The sequence below is a fragment of the Drosophila sulfurigaster genome, chromosome 3 (assembly GCF_023558435.1).
Source record: "Drosophila sulfurigaster albostrigata strain 15112-1811.04 chromosome 3, ASM2355843v2, whole genome shotgun sequence".
Classification (NCBI taxonomy): Eukaryota; Metazoa; Arthropoda; class Insecta; order Diptera; family Drosophilidae; genus Drosophila; species Drosophila sulfurigaster.
Window position 1 is genome coordinate 17,030,810 of NC_084883.1, and position 19,635 is coordinate 17,050,444.

Sequence of the window (19,635 nt, forward strand, 5' to 3'; positions counted from 1 at the left end):
TAGCTTAATTTTAATTTGTTTTTAATGCAATCAACAAACATCGCATGCGTGCGACATTTGGATTCTGTTGCATTTCTGTTATTAGTTTATGTTAACAGCATTTCGCAGCGCTGTTAGACAACTGGATGGCATCAAAACAAAAACATGTACTCTGCAAAATAATTATGTGTACTTATATTTATATTTATACTTATATAATGATAATGATGCATATTGCACTAAAGGCACTAATGAGACAATACAATTGAGTTAGTTATCAACCGTTTAGAAACTGCTCAAGAGCATCCTTGGCCTCCTCATCGTTCTGTTCCAGCACAACTTCATCCAAAGAAGTTTGTTTGCTTATTTTTGATGGTATCTCTGCAAATAAGTAAAATAGCTTAATTCAGATATTCGGCTGTTGACATTCGTTAAATAAATACTAGTGAGTTGGCCACGTTGCTTGTATTCCTCGAGATCGCTACGAAATGCATCGTCGAACACAGCCTGGCGTTCTTTTTGCAGCTGCCTTAGTTGCAGCTCATGAGCGCGAATCTTTTGCTGATGCTCTGCGGCAATCTTCTGACGGTACTGTTCTAGCTCGTTGAGCTTGCGTTGCTTGTGCTTCGACAACTGAAACTGCTGCTCCAGCACAAATTCCTGCATTTCACATTCCTCGCACAGATCCTCCAGCTTCTCCAATTCAACTTCCAGCTGCGCACCCATTTCCTCCAGCGATTGTAACGTCTTGGCACTAGCTTGCAGCTTGACCACCAACGCTGGCAAACCGGCCAAACAATTGTTGAGTTCCGTTATGGTTGCATGTTGTCCACTGGCCCGCTGTTGAATGCCTGTTATTTGTGTGGCAATTGCGGCTGCTTGCTGCGCATTCTCCTCGTTTGTTGAGTGAATTTTCTGCCAATCATCCTCGTATTTGGACAATAAATTGCAACCGGCTGCCACATTGAGATGTGTTGGCACCCCATCGGCCAAAGAGTGTGAACTGCTACGACTAGAGGTGAAACTATCGTTCAGACCCAATCGGGATGCTCCCAATGGCGTCGTTGGTGTTGTGGCTGCACTTGTTTGACTGCTGCTGTTATTGTTGTTGCTGCTGCTGACACGTTGACGATAGTGTTGCTGTAGACTCTCGGAAATTACAATGCCCTCTTGTATGGCATTGCTTAGCTTCTTTTTCAGATTTCCAAACATTATATAAACTATGCTATATCACTCTTTTTTTACGATTGCAATTAAAGTTGCTAATTGAATACTCTACTCCGCTTTGTTGTTGTAAATACCAAATCAGCTGGGCGCAAACTGACAAGATAGCATTGTTTGACAGATCGCCCCACAAAAAAAGAGAGCGAGCAAAGAGAGCGGGAGAGTCAAACCTGTTGACTTTCATACACTCGCCGACGTTACCTCAACTATCATGGGCCTTAAGCTTTTAATGTTTGTAAACTTCTGTTAACAGACAACACATTTGATAACTTAAACAAAAAATAAACAAATAGACATCATTGGTGAAGCTTGATTTTAATTCATTCTTAGGTGGGTAACATTCTGTTTATTTAAAGAGACGACGTTGGCCTATAAGAATTTAATTTCTTTTTTGTAAGACAATACCGCCGTATTTTGAACTACTCTTTTCCGAAACCATTTTTAGAATCAATCTAAAAAAATCACAGTTTCTGTATCGATTTTTAAATTGACAAATTATGTTTGTTTAGCTACAGAGGACCATCATTACTTTTATTGTAAATAAGGAATTTAGATGGCCTTCTCTTGGGTAATATTAAACTTTTTTTAATTTGGTAACGATTGTTAACTTTTGATACTGTAAATAAAGATTGTACTTTGCTTTTTTTTATCAACATTCGAAGTGTATATATGTATGTATTTTGTACAGCTGAAGGACCCTGTTTAAGTACGCTCTAACTAAATTGGCTAATCTTCAGTCAAATCCACAGTGGTTGCCACATCGTCAGCAGACGTAGCTTTTGAATTCGGTTGTTGCGTTGACGCCACCGTTACCAGACTTTGGTCTTTTGACTCAATTTCAATAATTTCTATATCACTGCCACTCTGGGGCTCCTCTATTTCTTCTACACTATCTTCAACAGCTATGCAGCTGCCTGTGCTGCGCTTGCTCTCGCTGCTGGAGTCGCTATCTGTGCTGCTCGACAAATTCTCCTCTTGTGAGCTGACATTTATGGTAAGTACTTCCTCGACTTCATCACTGGAACATGTAACGGACAATGTTTCTTTGCGTTCCGCTTCCACGTCCTCATCCGACATCAATTCCTTAATAATATCACTTAATGGGGAGGCGGGTACTGGCAATACTTCTTCCTCGACTTCGACTTTGCCTTGTGTTTGTTGAGCGGATAAAGTTTGGGTGTAGGCGGCCATGGCAACAGCTAAAGCCAAATTGCTTGGTGGCATAAAGTATCCTCTTCGTTCACTTTCCTCTGTCTGCTTTGGTTGGTCTTCATTACCGCTGAAGGTGCTGCTTCTACTCCTGGTGTGATGTCGTTTTTTCCTCTTTTCCTTCTTGTGCTTTTTGCTGCGTTTCTTTTTCTTACTGTGCCTGCGGTTGCGACTTCGAGACCTACGTTCGTAGCTGTCGCTACTACTGTTGCTTCGACTGCGAGTCCGTCGTTTGCTGCTTTTCTTTCGACTGCGACTACGTCGTCTGCTGCTTTTCTCTCGACTGCGACTTTTTCGCTTATATTCTCTGCTTGTATTGCGCGTGTAAAACTCATTCCTCATGCGTCTGTCATGACGTTCGTCCAGTTCCTGCAACTTTTGTTGGCAACTCGCATGAGCACGTTCGGTTTCACGCTTATTGTGGCGCAGCGCTGTGTTTATTGTGCGGTCCAAAAATCGTTTGTTGGGTCTTCCCAGCGGATTTATTTTGCGCTCTTGTGGACCGAGAAATGCCTGACCGTTCTGCGAGGGCATTTCACGCATCAACTCAGCAATTGCCTGACTATGTTTAGTACATTAAAAAGACTTGTTTAACTATTTAATTAATAAAATGTTTGTTATTGAATTTACCTCGTAAGTGCTGAATCGTCCATTTCTTTTTTGTTTATGAACAGCTGATGGATGCTAGCGTTGCCAATACAGCGATCATCTGGTAACTTAAGCAATCTGGCTACACTGAGTGGTAGCTTGAATGCGAATGTAAGCTGGCAACTCTATTCCCAAATGGCAGCGTAACGCTCGAAACGGTTAATTTTTGCCGCGAAAGTAAAAAAGTTTTCGTTTTGCTGGTGAAACATTTAATTGCATTCTAAAAACTAAATATCACAGTTAAATCACATTTGGTCAAGCAATAGCATTCTGCTTGCTATTATCGCTTATTTATCACGTTCTGCATCCAGTCCACGTATTTGCTAACACGCGTATAAATACCCGGCAAACCAGGACGAGCGCAGCCAATGCCAGTGGAGACAACGCCGAGCAAATGATGCTCCTTGGACATCAAAGGGCCACCGGAGTCCGCCTGGCAAATAATACAAAAATGATGCTGCATAACATTGCTGCTCCCGTTAAGTGCTGGATACTCACCCAGCATGAGTCAATTTGACCATTTTCATAGCCCGCACACAGTTGAGTGTCGCTAATGCTATTGGATTTGTCCTGCGCCCTATAGGAACGCTCGCAGGCCTCATTGCTCCAGATCTTAACGGTGGCTTTGCGCAGCACGTCAGCTCGATCGCCCACCGCCTGATTCTCATGCGTCCAGCCCCAACCGGACACGGTGGCGAATTCCTGCTCCAAGCTGCGCTGCTCCTTCTCCGAACTTACACAACTGGGTTGAATGTGAGCCGTAAAACTAATTGGTTGCACCAACTCCAGCAGCGCTAAGTGAACATTTGGAATTACACAATTGAAGCGACAACAACTAAGTTTGTTATTTACCAATATCATGCTTCACATTATTGCAATCGTATTGCGGATGCGGCACAATGTTCTTGAAATCCACACGCAACGCATCCGGACCGCTGCCAATGCCATTGAGATATTCGCGTATGCTATGTAACCCGACAACGCCTTGAATCTGAGCGGGTTTCATGAACTTTTGTAGCCCATTGCAGATGCAATGGCCGGCGGTCAGAATCCAGCGTTCATTTATAATGGTGCCGCCACAAAAGTGGCCACCACGTCTCATTAAACTCACCATGAAGGGCATTTCATTGCGCTCGGCTTCGCTGCCGCCGACAATCTTAGGATTTCGCACAGTGCAAGGCAGACCAGTAACTAAGCGATTGATTGGGTGAGTTATAATTACTTATAGTATTATTTTTTATTTTCCCCATTATTAAACTTACACGCAATTTGCGCCTGCGCGCATTGTATGAGGATAGACAAGGCAACAACAATGTTGATTAATTTCCACATATTTGGTTTTGCTTTTTGTTTTGAACCTATTGAAGCTTTTGCCGTTGCGAAAGCATACGACGAACTGTCACAAATATTCTGTGTGCCAATTAATTTATATATGGGTCGCAACGTTTGTTCCACTGACTTATTTACTGTGCTGCTGCTCTGCTGCGGTTTCTGTGTGTTCTATGCGGATTAGCAAAAAACGTTCGGGTCGTCGAGCTTTCTGATAACGAACGGAAGTCTCACAGCCACCTGTTGCCGTTAAGCTTTTTGTTGTTGTCGTAGGTGAGCTTTACGCGCTAACACGACTGCACCTCGTTGTCGCTCATGTGCTGCACTACACACACACACTCATACTTATGCAAAGCGCACACGTTTTGGCATTTCAATTGGTTAGTCTGTGCGTCTCTCTCTCTCTCTGTCTGGCACCCACAATTAAGGAGATGCCGAGTAGTAGTAGCACCGAAAATGAAAACGAAACTGAAAACGTAAACAAAAGCAACAAAAACTTTTTGTGTTTTGCGTTTTATGACCCAATGAAGTTCATGACATTGAATGGGTGACAAATAGTTGTGTTAATACGAAATGTTTTTATTATCAATTGTACAAGTGGTAACTCAGTTTATTGGCCCATTATCCTTATTTAACTTTTAGCTTTTTATTGTCGAATATTATAAATATCATGTAGTCAACTTGTTGTTAAGTGTTATAAATAGTACTCGAATTATGATATAATGCAGTTTATTTCACACATACTCGGTGGTGTTTATTCACAAAAGGGTTTTTTTAAACAGATTTTTAATTTGAAAAAAACATGATTAATATATTTCTTGATTTTTTTATGTAAGTGAATACTTTTTAAATTTGTAATGAGACCTAATAAAGAATTTTTCACGTTTTTCTTAATAATAGTTAGCTGTTCCTTTTTATATCTTTCACTTTAAAACAATCAAAATCATATATTGATGCTAAAAATTATTTATTATTATAAATATTTATTCTTATTTTATATATTTGATAAACTGACTAGAAAAAAATGCAAAAGATTGACAAAATAATGAATTATTTTTTTATGTCGGAAAAAGAAACAAAATCTTAGTTACATAAATTTAAAATAAATATATGATATTAAGATATATTTGAAAGGGCTTCGTAAAAATGCAAAAAATTTATAAAAAAAAAAAAGGAAAAGGAAACAAAATCTAAGTTATTTCCATAAGCTTAAAATAAATTTATAATAATTAGATATATTTGAAAGCTTCGCAATGGGTGTGTGTAAATAACCTTAAACGTCATATTTCCATCAGAAATTGGACTTGGCCCAATCATCGGTATTATGCAAATCGAGAATGCAGTTGTGCATAATGATGAGGCGACGTGCCTACATAATTGATTTTCAATGTTGACACACACACACACACACCGCCCCAAGTCCATGTAATGTAATAATAGTGGAAATGCTAATTATTGCTTTGGCATTAACATTGCCCTTACAAAAAAATACGAATAGTAGAAAATCCTCAATGGCAACACAAAAAACTAAAATGCAGGTGGAAGCGCATTGAATGCAATTTGATAAAAAATAAATAATAATTATGGAATAATAATTGAATGTCAAGTCAAGAGGCAATCAGGAATTGAATTGCTGTGGAAACAGGAACAGTTATGTTAAAATGACAAATCAAAAACAAATCAGTTCAATAGTAGACCGCAAAGATTGGATTGAATATTAATCGATTTTTGTTTTTTTGACAACTCGTTTGACAAGCGACACATGTGACGCTTATCTCGAAATTAGTTCAAATGAAACCGAAAACCAGAAAACTACAAACCCAGAAACGTATCCGACGCCCATCCGACCAGGTTCATTGATCTCAGCCAGTTTTTTTTTTTGTTTCGTTTTCTTTTTGCGTTCTCTATGTCTCGCCTTTTGTATGCGAAATGCTAATTCGCGGTAAGTTCTCTATAAAAACTTTGTCTGTTGACAACTTAACCAAAATAAATAATACATAATAGTTTTAACCGAACTTTTGTTGCCTCAAAAATAACAAGTTCAGGTGCATTGACACCCGCCTCCAATACTTCAATTACTCATTTTGTTGTTTTTGTTGTTTTGGACGCATTCAATGCGAAGGTCGCTCGCTGAAGTTTTTGGCCAAAAAGTTCAACGACAATTTGTTGTTTCTCACTTTTGTTGCTGTTGATGACTAATTGCAGTACGAGGAAGTCTTTAATAGGTGGGCACGAAAGCGAGTGCGAATGCGGGTGGCTTGTGGGAATTACAATTCGAGGTACTTAAGAGTCTAAAATAAAGAGTCATATGATCGAGAGTTGAACCCAATATGATTAAAGACAGAATTTTGAACTCTTTTATTACAATGAAATGAATTCAAGAAATTAAAATGCAACTACTAAAACTAATAATTAGGTTGTAAAATTTAATAATAATATAATTTATTTATTAATATCAAATATCTGAAATAAATGGTTCAATAAGTAAATAAATAAAAACAAAATTATTTATTTACATCATAAATAATCATAATTATTTTAAAGTTAAACATAATTACAAAAGATTCAAAGGTTTCTATATAAATTTACCACAATACAATAATTTATGTTTATTTCATAACATGAAAGCAGGTATTTAAATAGCGTATGATAAAGAGTGGATGTTGAAGTCTATCCAAAATGATAAATATAACATACTATATAATATCATATTATTATTATTATTATATTTTAATAAATACCATTTAACAATATTAATAGTATACTAAATACAATAGAAATATAATTAAAAATTTAAAAATATCTTATATTGGTAAAAGTTCTTTAAATCTATCTTAGTTCTAAATATTGTGCTAATCCAGAGCTATAAGAGTAACCCTTACTTATTATGAAAATTGTTTAAGTTTATGATGTTTTACATTACAAATAGAGAATTACCCATATAATAAAATAAATATAATGTAATCATATATAGAATATAAATTTAAATAAAACTATTTTATTTACAAAATATTATTAATTCCTGATAATAAATTCAATGACATTTTTATTAGCAAGAAACTACCTTTATACTTTGCTTAAATTAAAACCATACATTAATATAAATCAAGGTTAAATTTATTCGAACATAGTTGCAAAAGAGAAGCTTGAAAACTTTGTATCTTTGCCCTTTTAATATTTTACTGTACTTTACTTTAAACTACTTTACTTTAGATTTATTATTATTATTTTCTTGTAATAATGGATACAGTTCGAACAAGCTACTGTTTATATTTATTTCACTTTATTTATTTAGCTAAAAATACATCTTAGATTTTAACTTACCAATAGCTTCACTGCTCATTTAAATTGTTGTGGCGAGCGTCTATTTGGTTTCGATTATTACTCGAAAGCCGAGTATTAAAAAACAGGCTTTCTGAGCAACAATCAAAAGGATATAGGCGTCGTTTCGTAGCAGCTCGCCTTGTTTAAACAGTCAGTAGTGTAGTAGAGTAAAATTCACAATAATTTCTATCACTTGTTACAATTGTCAGGTTGGTTGTATTTTTGCTATTTTGCTTTTAGTCAGAGAGCAAAGACGTCTGCACGGTGTGAGTGCTGCACTTGAACTGCAATTGCGTTGCGAATGCTGTAACGTTGTATCCTATATCCTGTGATCCTTGCCAAACACGAATTTCAAAGTGTGATACGAATACGAATAGCGAGTAAACGACAAACCCTCGTCGGTCATGCGGCGTATACGTAATATCCGATGTTGTTGACTTCGGCTTTTCGCCGCTGTGTAATCATTGGCCAATGAGCGTTGACGTTTGTTCTTGTTGTTGTCCTTCAATGCATTGCGCAAGCGTAAATTATGTCAGTTGTAAATTATATCCGCTGTTTACCTGCAACATTTCCTCAATTATGTTTATTGTAACGCCCCCAAAAGTGCGCTGGATTGTGATACTCGGAATATCTGTTTCGGCCTAAAAAGGCAATTGAAAAACTTTGCTAATTGTTTTAAATGCTTTCGTTGGGTCTATTAATTCAGCATCAAAATAGATGTGTTGCAATCTCTTGACCGACATCCTTTGACATCCCTTGAGTGAGACACACATGAAATTTACTCTGTTTTGATGGAAACGTCAGTTATTGGGAATTCGACTCTTGTTCGGGTTTATTTTGAGCGATTTAATTGATTTGATGATTGTGGACTGTTTAGATTTCCTCTATTGAAGTGATGGCTTTAATGAGCTTTGCAATAGCTTTCAAGTGCTTTAGACGTTGCTTTTAGAGTATTTGTAAGTTCCTTAATGTTTTCAGAGAATAAATATATAATCAAATATGTTTGGAGCATTCAATGCTGTTGGATTCTCATTACTTCTTTGTTTTCTGCTTGCAGTTTTAATATTATATATTAATTTCAAGCAAACATCGAGGGCTTTTGACAAATTTATTCGAATTTATTCATAAATGTACTTTTGAAATCGATGTTTAGTTGTATTATAGTATTTTTGAGCTGTCATATGCTGTTTGGTTATTTTCCAGAAACATCGCTGCAGATAATCAGCATTAAAAAATTGTTTTTTTTTTGTATTTGAATTACAAAGTTATTTAAAAGGAACTTCTGCAAATTTATCCCTTGTGCAGCGTTAATAATCATAGGCGTATAATCTGTAAGCTTGGATAATTTTATGAATTTTTATTGTCAGCCTGATTCTGATGCTCTATAGTTTATTTTTTTGCTTAGAAAGTCTATTTTGAAGTTATCGTAAATTTGGTTAAGAATTAATTTACATATATTAACGACACTATTTTAGTTGGAAAATTTATTTAATTTCTTTTGAAAGAATTTGGTAATAAAATTTAGATCTAATTTGCTTAATCTTAAAATCAATGTAGAGCATTTTATGGAATTTGTGCAAGGTTGTTAACTGAATATATACATTTATATAAAGCTTTTTATACAAAAATATAGAATTAGGAATTTACTAAAATATGTTTTAATGACTCAATTAATTTAAGAGCGAAATTTATGATATTTGTTTGTTTGGCAGTGAAGTTTTAAGTGTGTATTATGTTTCTTTACTATGAAATTTAGGAATAGTTTTGATTTTTATGTTTGGGTTTTAAAAGAATAGGGATGTTTTTATGTTTTTTTTACTAATTCTTATTACTATATGTATATAAGATTTGCACTAGGATGTCACCAATTTGTGCTATGAATTTATTTATGGTATGGCTATTAATTTGAATGTCTGAATTATATGAATTTATGCAATGGCATTGGAGTTCAGTTAGTTAGAAGTAGTTATCAAATGTCGAAAAATTTATAAATTTTTTGGTTTATTTTTTTATTATAATTTTTATTCTTATTACTTTTAATTTAACAGTTCGACAACGATTTATGTTTTAACTGTATTTATTTAATGCCAAAATTATATAAATTAGTCTGCCAACAAAGTAGTAGTATTTAGTTGCTTTGCTTTATCTTGAAATGTTGAAGAATTAATGGAATTTAAGAAATTATTGGCTTTTAGTTCGTTGAACTTGGATGTAAAGTTTATGAGTTATGAGTATGAATTTAGATATGTATACATCAGAAATTTTAATATCGGGTATTACTTTAATAACGGTGTTGTCATTTATGGAAAAGTAAGCCTTTAATTTTATTTTTCCTGCTTAAACCACATAGTCCCCAAGCCTTCAATCAAGGCAGACTACACACACACAGAGACAAACACGGAGACATCAACACGGTGCGAACTATTTGAATGACATTTACATTTTATTTGGCAAATTGTGATTGACAAGATGTTGACACGCTGTTAAGATGTTTGTTGTGCCCCCTTTTGATTTCGATTTCGATTTTTGCAATTAAATATTTAATCCAACACGGAGGAGTAACATGTTGTGCAAAAACTAGACACGCTGCAGGCGTGCAACGTGCAACGTGCAACTTGATGTGTAAGGCAACTAAATTATTGATGATGAGCCACGGAAACATTTCAATATGCTAATTACTTTTGTTATGCCAAAGGAGAAGGGGAATGGGAAATGGGGGAAAACAAATGCAAGCTGCCACCTAAAGCTAATGATGTTGCCAGCCTGCCACATGCCACCTGCCTTGCTTTGCCTTGCCGCATTTCGCTGCAATTTCCCCAGCGAGTTGGCGCAAATTTAACAAATGCCAAAATCTATCGAAGGCGACATTTGCAAAAGAAGCCAAAACATAACAAATAAACAAAACAGCAGCTAGCAAAATGTGTCTACAATTTGGATATGGCAGCCAAAATAGAGACAGAGACAGAGAGAGAGAGAGAGCAATGCCTTAGTCCTAGTCTCAGCTTTACAGAGCTATATCCTTGTGTTTATCCTTACCCTTATCCTTTGGCTATAAACTTGGCTTGGCTTGGCTGGCGTTTGTTTTTGCGTGACAATTGGCCCAATTTATTATTCATTAGGTTAAAAAGTCACAGCACAATACAACTGACAGGCAGTCAGTCAGTCAGTCCATTTCCCTGTTCCCTTTACCTTTAACTTTTACCCGTTTCGCAGTTTACCTCAGCAGCCATTAGAACATGTTTTCCTCGACATTTTCCTCCTCCTCCTCCGTCTCCTCGTGTGGTTGCCTTGGCATTCTCTGTTTGGTCTACGTTTAACATTTCGACGCGTGAAAACTTTCTGGCGAAATATTTCTAATTGATTTGCCAGAAACAATTTCATGGATTCTTTTCGCAGTTTTTACCTTTAGCTTTTCGGGCCAAAGTTTGCTGACATCTTCAGACTTGGAGACACGGAACTGGCTAATTGAGTAGATTTGTTGCTTCCCAATGTGTTGAATGTTGATCAAGGCTAAGTATGTGGTTATATAATTGGCTGCAAAGTCGCCAAATAATCGGGAAAGTTTCATCTTTGATTCTTGAGGAAATGTTAAAAGAAAGTTTAAGTCTTCTAATGGAACTTTCTACTTTTTTTCAAGATTCCCTCAATCAAATATTATTTTTTAAATTATTGTCGCTCAATTCGTAATTTGTTTTTGCTCATTTCCAAAAATGCAAAATATTACTTTCGTAACTATTTTTATTTTTAGAGTTTGAAATAAATTAGATTATTTTCATCGGAAATTTTTATTTTAGGTTGTTTGAAGATATGTATTTCTTATAATTTTATTTATTTCCATTGATATTTTTTAAGGTTTTTTATAATTTTGCTTTTTACTTCGTAACTATTTTAATTTTTAAGTTTCAAAAAAATTAGAATAGTTTTGGTTGTTCGAAGGTTTGCCTTATTTTCAAAAAAATTATTTTCGTTACTATTTTTTTAGAGTTTAAAATAAATTAGATTATTTCCGCTAATATTCTTTTTTTGTATTTTTGTTCTTTTAAAAAATATTACACATTTCATAACTATTTTTATTTTTAGAGTTCTAAGTAAATTAGAGAATTTTCATTGAGATTATTGTTTAGGATTTTTTAAGGTTTGTCTTATATATTTGGTTATTTCGATTGATTGATTTTTTCTATGGATTTTTATAATTTTGCTCGTTTTGAAAAATGCAAAACATTAGTTTCGTAAATAAATAACTCTAAAAGGAGTTTGAAATTGATTAGATTATTTCCATTTTGATTTTTATTTTGGGTTGCTTGAAGGTTAGTCTTATATTTTTGTTTATATCAAAAAAATTCAAAATATTATTTTTGTAACTATTTTTTTTGAATTTAAACTAAATTTGATTAGTTCCATTAATATTTTTTTTATAGTTTTTTTATATTTGTGCTCATTTCTAACAATGTAAAATATTACTTTCGTAACTATTTTTATTTTTAAAGTTTTAAATTAATTATATTATTTTTATCGGAAATTTTTATTTTGGGTATTTTGAAGATTTTTCTTATAATTATAATTTTGTTTATTTCCGTTGATATTTTTTAGGGTTTTTTATCATTTTGCTCATTTTTTAAAATGCAAAATATTACTTTCATAGCTATTTTTATTTTTAGAGTTTGAAATAAATTAGAATTTTTCCATTGAGATTATTGTTTTAGGGTTTTTGAAGGTTTGTTTTATATTTTTGTTTATTTCTATTGATTGATTATTTCCATTGATATTTTTTTAAGGGTTTTTATAATTTTGCGCATTTTCTAAAATGCAAAATATTACTTTCGTAACTATTTTTTTATTTAGAGTTTGAAATAAATAATATTATTTCCATTGGGATTTTTATTTTGGGTTGTTTTTAGGGTTGTCTTATATTTATGTTTATTTCCAAGAAAAATGAAAAATATTATTTTCGTAACTATTTTTTTGCTTAGAGTTTAAAATAAAAAAGATTATTTCCAATCATATTTTTTTTTTTTTTTATTTTTGCTCATTTAAAAAAATGAAAAATATGACATATTTCATAAATATTTTTATTTTTAGAGTTGGAAATAAATTAAATTATTTCCATTGAGATAATTATTTTGGTGGTTTTGAAGGTTTGTCTGATATTTTTGTTTATTTCCAAAAAATGCAAAATATTATTTTTTTAAACTATTTTTTTTTAATAGAGTTTAAGATAAATTTGATTATTTCCATTGATATTTTTTATGGTTTTTTATAATATTTCTAAAAACGCAGAATATTACTTTCATAACTATTTTCACGTTCAGAGTTTGAAATAAATTAGATTATTTCCATTGGGATTTTTGGTTATTCAATGGTTTGTTTTGTTTGTGTTGTTTCCACAAATGTATTATTTTCGTATCTTTTTTTTATAGTTTAAAATAAATTTGATTATTTCCAATGCTATTTTTTTTATGTTTTTTAAATTATTATTACATTGAGATTTTGGTTTTTTGTGTTTAAAGGTTTGCCTTATAGCAATAATGATTCCGCAAATGCAAGATATTATTTTTGTATCTTTTCTTTAAATTTGATAATTTCCATTAATATTTTTTTAAAGTTTTTTATAATTTTGCTCATATCCAAAAATGCAAAATATTTCTTTCGTAACTATTTGTATTTTTAGAGTTTGAAGAAAATTAGAGTATTTCCGTTGAGATTATTGTTTTAGAGTTTTGGGAGGTTTGTCGTATATTTTTAATCATTTTCACATATGCAAAATGTTTCTTTGCAGAACATTGAAAAAAGTTAGATTTTTTTCTGTTTGAATTTTTCAACCTGCTTTTATTTTTTCAATTAATGATTTTCTAATTATCTACATTGAAATATTGTTTTAATTTTGTCTGTTATTTTTGTTCGTTTTCATAAATGCAAAATGTTGTATTCAGAACTATTTCGCAATAAGGATTTTGAAATAAATTTTATTAGTTTATTAGTTTTTTACTTTATATGGGGCTATAAATAAAATGTTTATTTTTTATGAAAGATTTTGAAATATGTCAGATTATTTTTTTTGGGATTTAGTTTTGATTCCTAAAAGATATATGATGTGTTTGTGTTATACATTTTTGTAGTGAAATTATTGGGTTTAATAATGTATGGGATAAAATTAAAATTTTATAATTAAATCTACAATTTGTATGTCTGATAAAAATACGGAGTGATGGAAGAATGTGGTATCATGTTTATATATTTATTGGGCTATTGCAATGAATTTGGGATTTAATGGAGAAAATTGTAGTGTTGTTTCTTTTTAATACAATTTTAAATTCCGAATGCGTTTAATGTATGTGTATTAAATTTATTGTTCTTCCGTATTTCTCTGAATTTTGTTTCTTGCTACATGGCGGTAATTATTATAAATTAAATTAACTGTCAATATTCATTTAAGAATTGAATATCATAATATGAAATATAAATGCTGTCCTTCAACGTTGCTCCATAATATATTATTGAAACCGAGACAGAGAAAGAGAGAGAGAGAGAGAGAGATAGAGTAAAGAGAGACGACGACTGTCTTTCCGCCTTTCGAAGTGGCTAATGGACACAAATGGAAATTCTATTAGGGCAATACGTACTTGATTCACCGCATTTGACATTCCGCCGTAGTTCTCAACTCGACTCGTCAATTAAACACAAAAAAGCATCCGGCAGGCAGCCTACAGTTATATCTTCCCCCTCTCCTGCTGCTGCCTGCACAAGTTGCTGCTGCTGACTTTTAACCTTTTTATACTCATTACCAAGAGCTTAGTGGGGTATAATATATAATATTTTGAACTTTCGAAAAATACAAGTTTAAGTTATGATGAAAGCGAATATGTTTATATTTTGATAGCGAAACTGAATACGTATGTCTTTCCGTCGTTCTGTCTGTCCGTAATGTTGATATCTGCCAAATTTGGATATAATACTTTAAAATCTTGCACGCATTTAAAGCCTATTTTAGAATTTGGACTTTAATGTCGAACTTTTGAAGAGTAATTTAAGAGATGGAGATTTGTATTTTGAACGAATTATAATAATTATTATTCAGGATATAATCTTACCATTTTCTACATATATTTCTTGTTTTATTTAGTTATTATATGCTTATGGATTTCTATATGAATAATTTTGAAAGTTATTCAAGAAAGATTTTCACTATTTTCTATTTTTCTTTTTGAACTTTGAATTTATATTGTTATGGATTTTAATACATTTAAAATTTTTTAAAATGTTTTAAGTATAATAATTTAATTTTTTATCGATTTTGGTGTATCGAATTTATTTATAGAAAATGGTAAAAAAAATTTTTATACATATTTTTATTATTTTTTTGGATTTGGATTAAAATTGAATATATTTTATTTAAGAGTTTTAGTATTTTCTATATTTCGTTTTCTATGGATGGATTATGGACTTTGACTTGAAAGACAATTTACCTTTTTAAAATAATATTTCGATTATAATAAAAGTTGAAATTTAGGCAAGAGAGAAATTTACCGTTTTCTATAATTTGTTTTATGTTCAATAATTTATATTTTCATAAATTTTGATACGATTAAAGTTGAAAATTATCCAGTCAAGAATTTCACCATTTTGTATATTTCTTTTTCTATTTTTATGGATTTTGATAAAAGTAAACTTGAAAAATGTTCATAAAATAAATTAGCCATTTTCTATAATTTGTTTTATTTGCATAATTTATATAGTTTTTCAAAGGATTATACTTGACAATTACTGAAAAAGGAATTTTATTATTTTCTATAATTGGTTTTATGTTCAATAATTATATTTTTAATAAATTTTGATACGATTTAAGTTGAAAATTATCCAATCAAGAATTTCACCATTTTCTATATTTCTTTTTGTATTTTGAATTTATATTTCTATGGATTTTGATGATGGACTATTAAACTTGAAAATTTTTCAAAAAATAATTTTACTTTTTTCTATAATTTTTTTATGTTTAATTAGATTTTGATGTGATTAAACTTGAAAATTATTGAAAAAATAAATTTACGATTGTCTAACTTGGTTTATATTTAATATTCATATTTTTGTGTGGCTTTTGATGCGAGAAAACTTGAAACTTATGCAAGAGAGAAAATTACCGTTTTCTATTGTCTATTATCCAGTCGAGAATTTCATAATTTTCTATATTTGTTTTATGTTATTTAAAGGGTATTTAATAGTCGCGTATACGTGACTTTAGCTTTCTTTTTGGGCTCGGTTACGTAAAGGTAATCGAGCTATGTGTGAGAAGAATTCACTTCGAATGGAGGTGTGTGTTTGTATGAGTGTGTGTGTGGCAAATCAGGTGTCACTTGACAGGGTTGAGCAGGTGGAAGGAGGCAAGAGGCAAGCAGAGGCAGGAGGGGAAGGAGAGGGTGGGGAAGGAGAGGGAGGAGGCACACGTTGCCAGAAAACTGTCAAGCGAGTTAATGTTTTGTTGATACAAATATTTCCACACTCAAGCACACGCTTGCCGCAGGACAATTTGGTCAGTGCTCATGTGTATGTATGTGTGTGTGTGTGTGTGTGATTGTGTTTGTGTTTTATACTTTTTGCCTACTTTTCTGCATATTTAATACGCAATTAAGCAATTTGAATAGCAGCTAACATGGAAAATGCATTTTCACGTTTCACGTTTCACACTTTTCAATTGTGTTTGTGCCCGCATGGACGTGTCAAGCACAACATCAAAAAGTTCACGTCACCTTCACCTCCCCTCTCTAACTGAGATTTCTACCTGATCTGAACTGTGTCCATCTCCAGCTTTTTGAAGACACATTGCTTTTAATTGCTGCAAATCTCTGGCAGCAAAACAAATGCTTATTTATAGATTTCGACAGCTCTTTGCCTCCCACAAAAGAGACTCGACATAATTTAAGCCAATTCAATTATATTAAACGCTGTTAAAGTACTCGATATATAATTTAATCTAAGTAATAGATTAAATCTACTTACTTATCATATTAGATTGGGTTACTTAATTGGTTAATCAGCTATCAAGGCAAATACTCTTCATGTTGAAATGTAAATAGAAACTTTAAACTTTGGTGATGCAGCTTTTATATAATATTTAATATGGTTTTGGTATTGAGGACTTCGAAAAACTTTGAGATATTTTATGGAAGTATTTTATGTACTTTTAAAAATTTGTTAAATAAGATCTTGTTATATATTGATTCTAAATATTAAATGTCACTAGAGAGTTACGTATTTTATTTTTGCCAGTTATTGAAATGATTTGTTATTCAATTTTGATTTTTAATAAGAGTTTGGCAGCGATTATTCAGAGTTAACAATTCTATTAATATTTTATAACTTTTTTATGGGGACATTGTTATAAATGAGCTTCTCAAATTTGTTTGTTGTTGCATATTATTATTATTTTTTGAATGGATTTTTATACGATTCAAATTTTTATTTAATAAAGAATTTTAGTATTTTTTATATTTCGTTTCGTATTTTGTATTTAGATTTTTATAGACTCTAATAAGTTTCATTTTGAAAATTATTTAAATAAGAACTTATAATTTTCTGTATTTTGTTTTGTATTTATATTTTTATAGATTTTGATTTGAATTGATTTGACAATTTTATGAATATTTTATACCTTTCTATGGGGACATTGTTATAAATGAGCTTCTGAAATTTATGATATAAAATCTGTTAAAATGTGAAGACAAATATTAAAAAAACTGTATGGAGAATACTTTAAAATGGGACCTAGAGTTCCACATATCATATTTGGCCAATCATGGCGTTATGATTGTCGAAATCAAATCAATTTAGTTGTTAGTATTTGGGTATTTGTTATTAAATAGTTATTTTTGCAGTTAATCAGTTAGTAATAAATAATGTTCTAAAGGTACTTTTAAAATTTTATAAATTTCTTGTTATAATTTTATTAGAAATATTAAAGTCTGTTGAAAGTTACCAATAAAAGCAATCCACGTAATGTTTTTGTTAGTTATTGAAATTGTTCGATATGGAAATTAGAATGCATTTGATGATTTTGAAGAGTTTGGCAGCGATATGTACATAAAATCTGTTAAAGTATTAATTCAAATATTAAACAACTTTTTGTAGAACATTTTTAAATGGGACCTAATAGAGTTGCACATTTTATATTTTGCCAATTATTGCATTGTTTTTGTTATTACATTTTTATATTTTTACTTAAATCAGTTAGTAATATGTAGCGATGATGATTTGTTATAAATTGTGTTGTTATAATTCGATTATAAATGTTAAATTCTGAAAAAGTTATAGATGCCAATAGCAATCCATGTATTATTTTTGTTAGTTATTGAAATTATTGATTAGTTGAAACTTAACAAATTTTCAAATAAATTTTGAGATTTAAAAGGAATTTGGTAGCATAATTTAATTGAGAATTTTACAAAAAAACTATTACATATTCTTTGGAGACAGTATTGGTTAGTAACTTTTAAGTTTTTTTATATAAAGTGTGTTATTTTATTACAAATATTGAGCGCAAATCTTGTGAAAAGTTTTAAATCGCACCAAGATTTTATTTTTTGCCAATTATTGCAATTGTTTGTTATTTAAATCAAATCATTCCAGTGATAAACATTTTCTAAGTATGTCAGTTTTAAGTATTAGGTTTTGGTTGTTGTCTGCAATCAAATCAAGAATTAGTAACGTCTAATGATGACCGTTTTGTGCCTATAATTATTTAATGTGTTTTTATATAATCTGTTATATTTTCATTACGAATATTTAACAAATATTCTGTGAAAAGTTTTTGATGGGTTCTATATTTCATGTTGTTTCTATTATGGCAATTATTGTTTATAGAATTTAAATCATTTTAGTAAAATAATTATTTATTATTTATTTGCTATTAAATTGTTGATTGTTAATATATATAAAATGTTTTAAATCTGTCTTATAAATTAGTGTAAGTGCATTCATAATATTTCATAATTTGTTAGTATTTTGAATATGATTAGTTGAAAACGAAATTTGTTATCTGCTGCCATTTTTCATTCAATTTATAGGTAATTATTTTGATCAATTTTAATTCATTTTGATTAACGAAATTTTAACATAATTGCGGTCTATTTTAGCAATTCATTTGCATAGTTGCATATTTACTTTTGGCCTTTGTCTTTTGTTAAATGTCAATTGCATTGCATTTCCATAAATATTTGAATATTGTTTTTATTTTTAATTGCAATATTTTCGAGCATTACTTTGCACTTAAGAGTACAAGAACAGCCTGCCACATGGTGAAACTTTGCCATTTTTGCATGTTGCATGTTGCCACTTGGCAGCAGCGACCATTGGCCACTTTACTGACCAGCTCAAGGCCTGCCTTCCCCCCACACTCTCTTTTCCTCTCACCCTCTCTCTTTTGTCTTTACTGTTATTGTTACAGCTTTGGCTTCAGCATTTCGCTTGACCATTCGATTGTTGGTGGTAGTAAGGGATTTGTGTTGTTTGTTGTATTTGTTAGGGGTTGGTTAGAGGTCGAGTCACGCTCTCTTTCTATATCACTCCATCTCTTTCTCTCCCACTCGTTCTTTCTGTCAGTTGCTTATATGGTCAGTCTTTGATCGAGTTTCTATCGAGGGGTTGCTTAATATTTCATCGCTCTAAAATGGCGTACAAAAGACTCATAACATTTGGCATAGCTTCAGAATTAGTTTATAAAGCCAAATATCTTATTTTGTTTAAATAGAACAATGTTAGCTATTTATTTCTGTTAAGAAAATTGTTGACCAAAAGTCTTAGAAGATATTTAGTGGCAGATTTTAGCTGGTTTAAGTTAATAAATTAGTGATTGGTTGAATATTCCAAAAATTTAAATATTAGTGTTATTAATTTACGCTAAGAAAATTTAAATTGATAAATATTTAAATTACA

General features: G+C 31.4%; 3 protein-coding genes across 3 annotated transcripts; all 3 read right to left on the bottom strand.

The window, feature by feature from the left end:
- Positions 1 to 152: 152 nt before the first annotated feature.
- LOC133842243 (dysbindin protein homolog) lies at positions 153 to 1,305 on the bottom strand. The gene is made up of 2 exons (XM_062275278.1): positions 423 to 1,305; positions 153 to 360 (listed from the first exon to the last, which is right to left on the bottom strand). Exons 1-2 carry the CDS (start codon positions 1,189 to 1,191, stop codon positions 257 to 259), a joined length of 873 nt encoding a protein of 290 aa, XP_062131262.1. The 5' UTR covers positions 1,192 to 1,305; the 3' UTR covers positions 153 to 256.
- A 216-nt stretch (positions 1,306 to 1,521) lies between these two features.
- LOC133842241 (serine/arginine-rich splicing factor 11) lies at positions 1,522 to 3,162 on the bottom strand. Its single transcript, XM_062275276.1, has 2 exons — positions 3,043 to 3,162; positions 1,522 to 2,974 (listed from the first exon to the last, which is right to left on the bottom strand). The coding sequence occupies exons 1-2, from the start codon at positions 3,063 to 3,065 to the stop codon at positions 1,930 to 1,932; spliced, it is 1,068 nt and encodes a 355-aa protein (XP_062131260.1). The 5' UTR covers positions 3,066 to 3,162; the 3' UTR covers positions 1,522 to 1,929.
- A 92-nt stretch (positions 3,163 to 3,254) lies between these two features.
- On the bottom strand, positions 3,255 to 4,886 carry LOC133842245 (transmembrane protease serine 9). The gene is made up of 4 exons (XM_062275280.1): positions 4,323 to 4,886; positions 3,913 to 4,251; positions 3,559 to 3,854; positions 3,255 to 3,493 (listed from the first exon to the last, which is right to left on the bottom strand). Exons 1-4 carry the CDS (start codon positions 4,390 to 4,392, stop codon positions 3,341 to 3,343), a joined length of 858 nt encoding a protein of 285 aa, XP_062131264.1. The 5' UTR covers positions 4,393 to 4,886; the 3' UTR covers positions 3,255 to 3,340.
- Between the last annotated feature and the right edge of the window lie 14,749 nt (positions 4,887 to 19,635).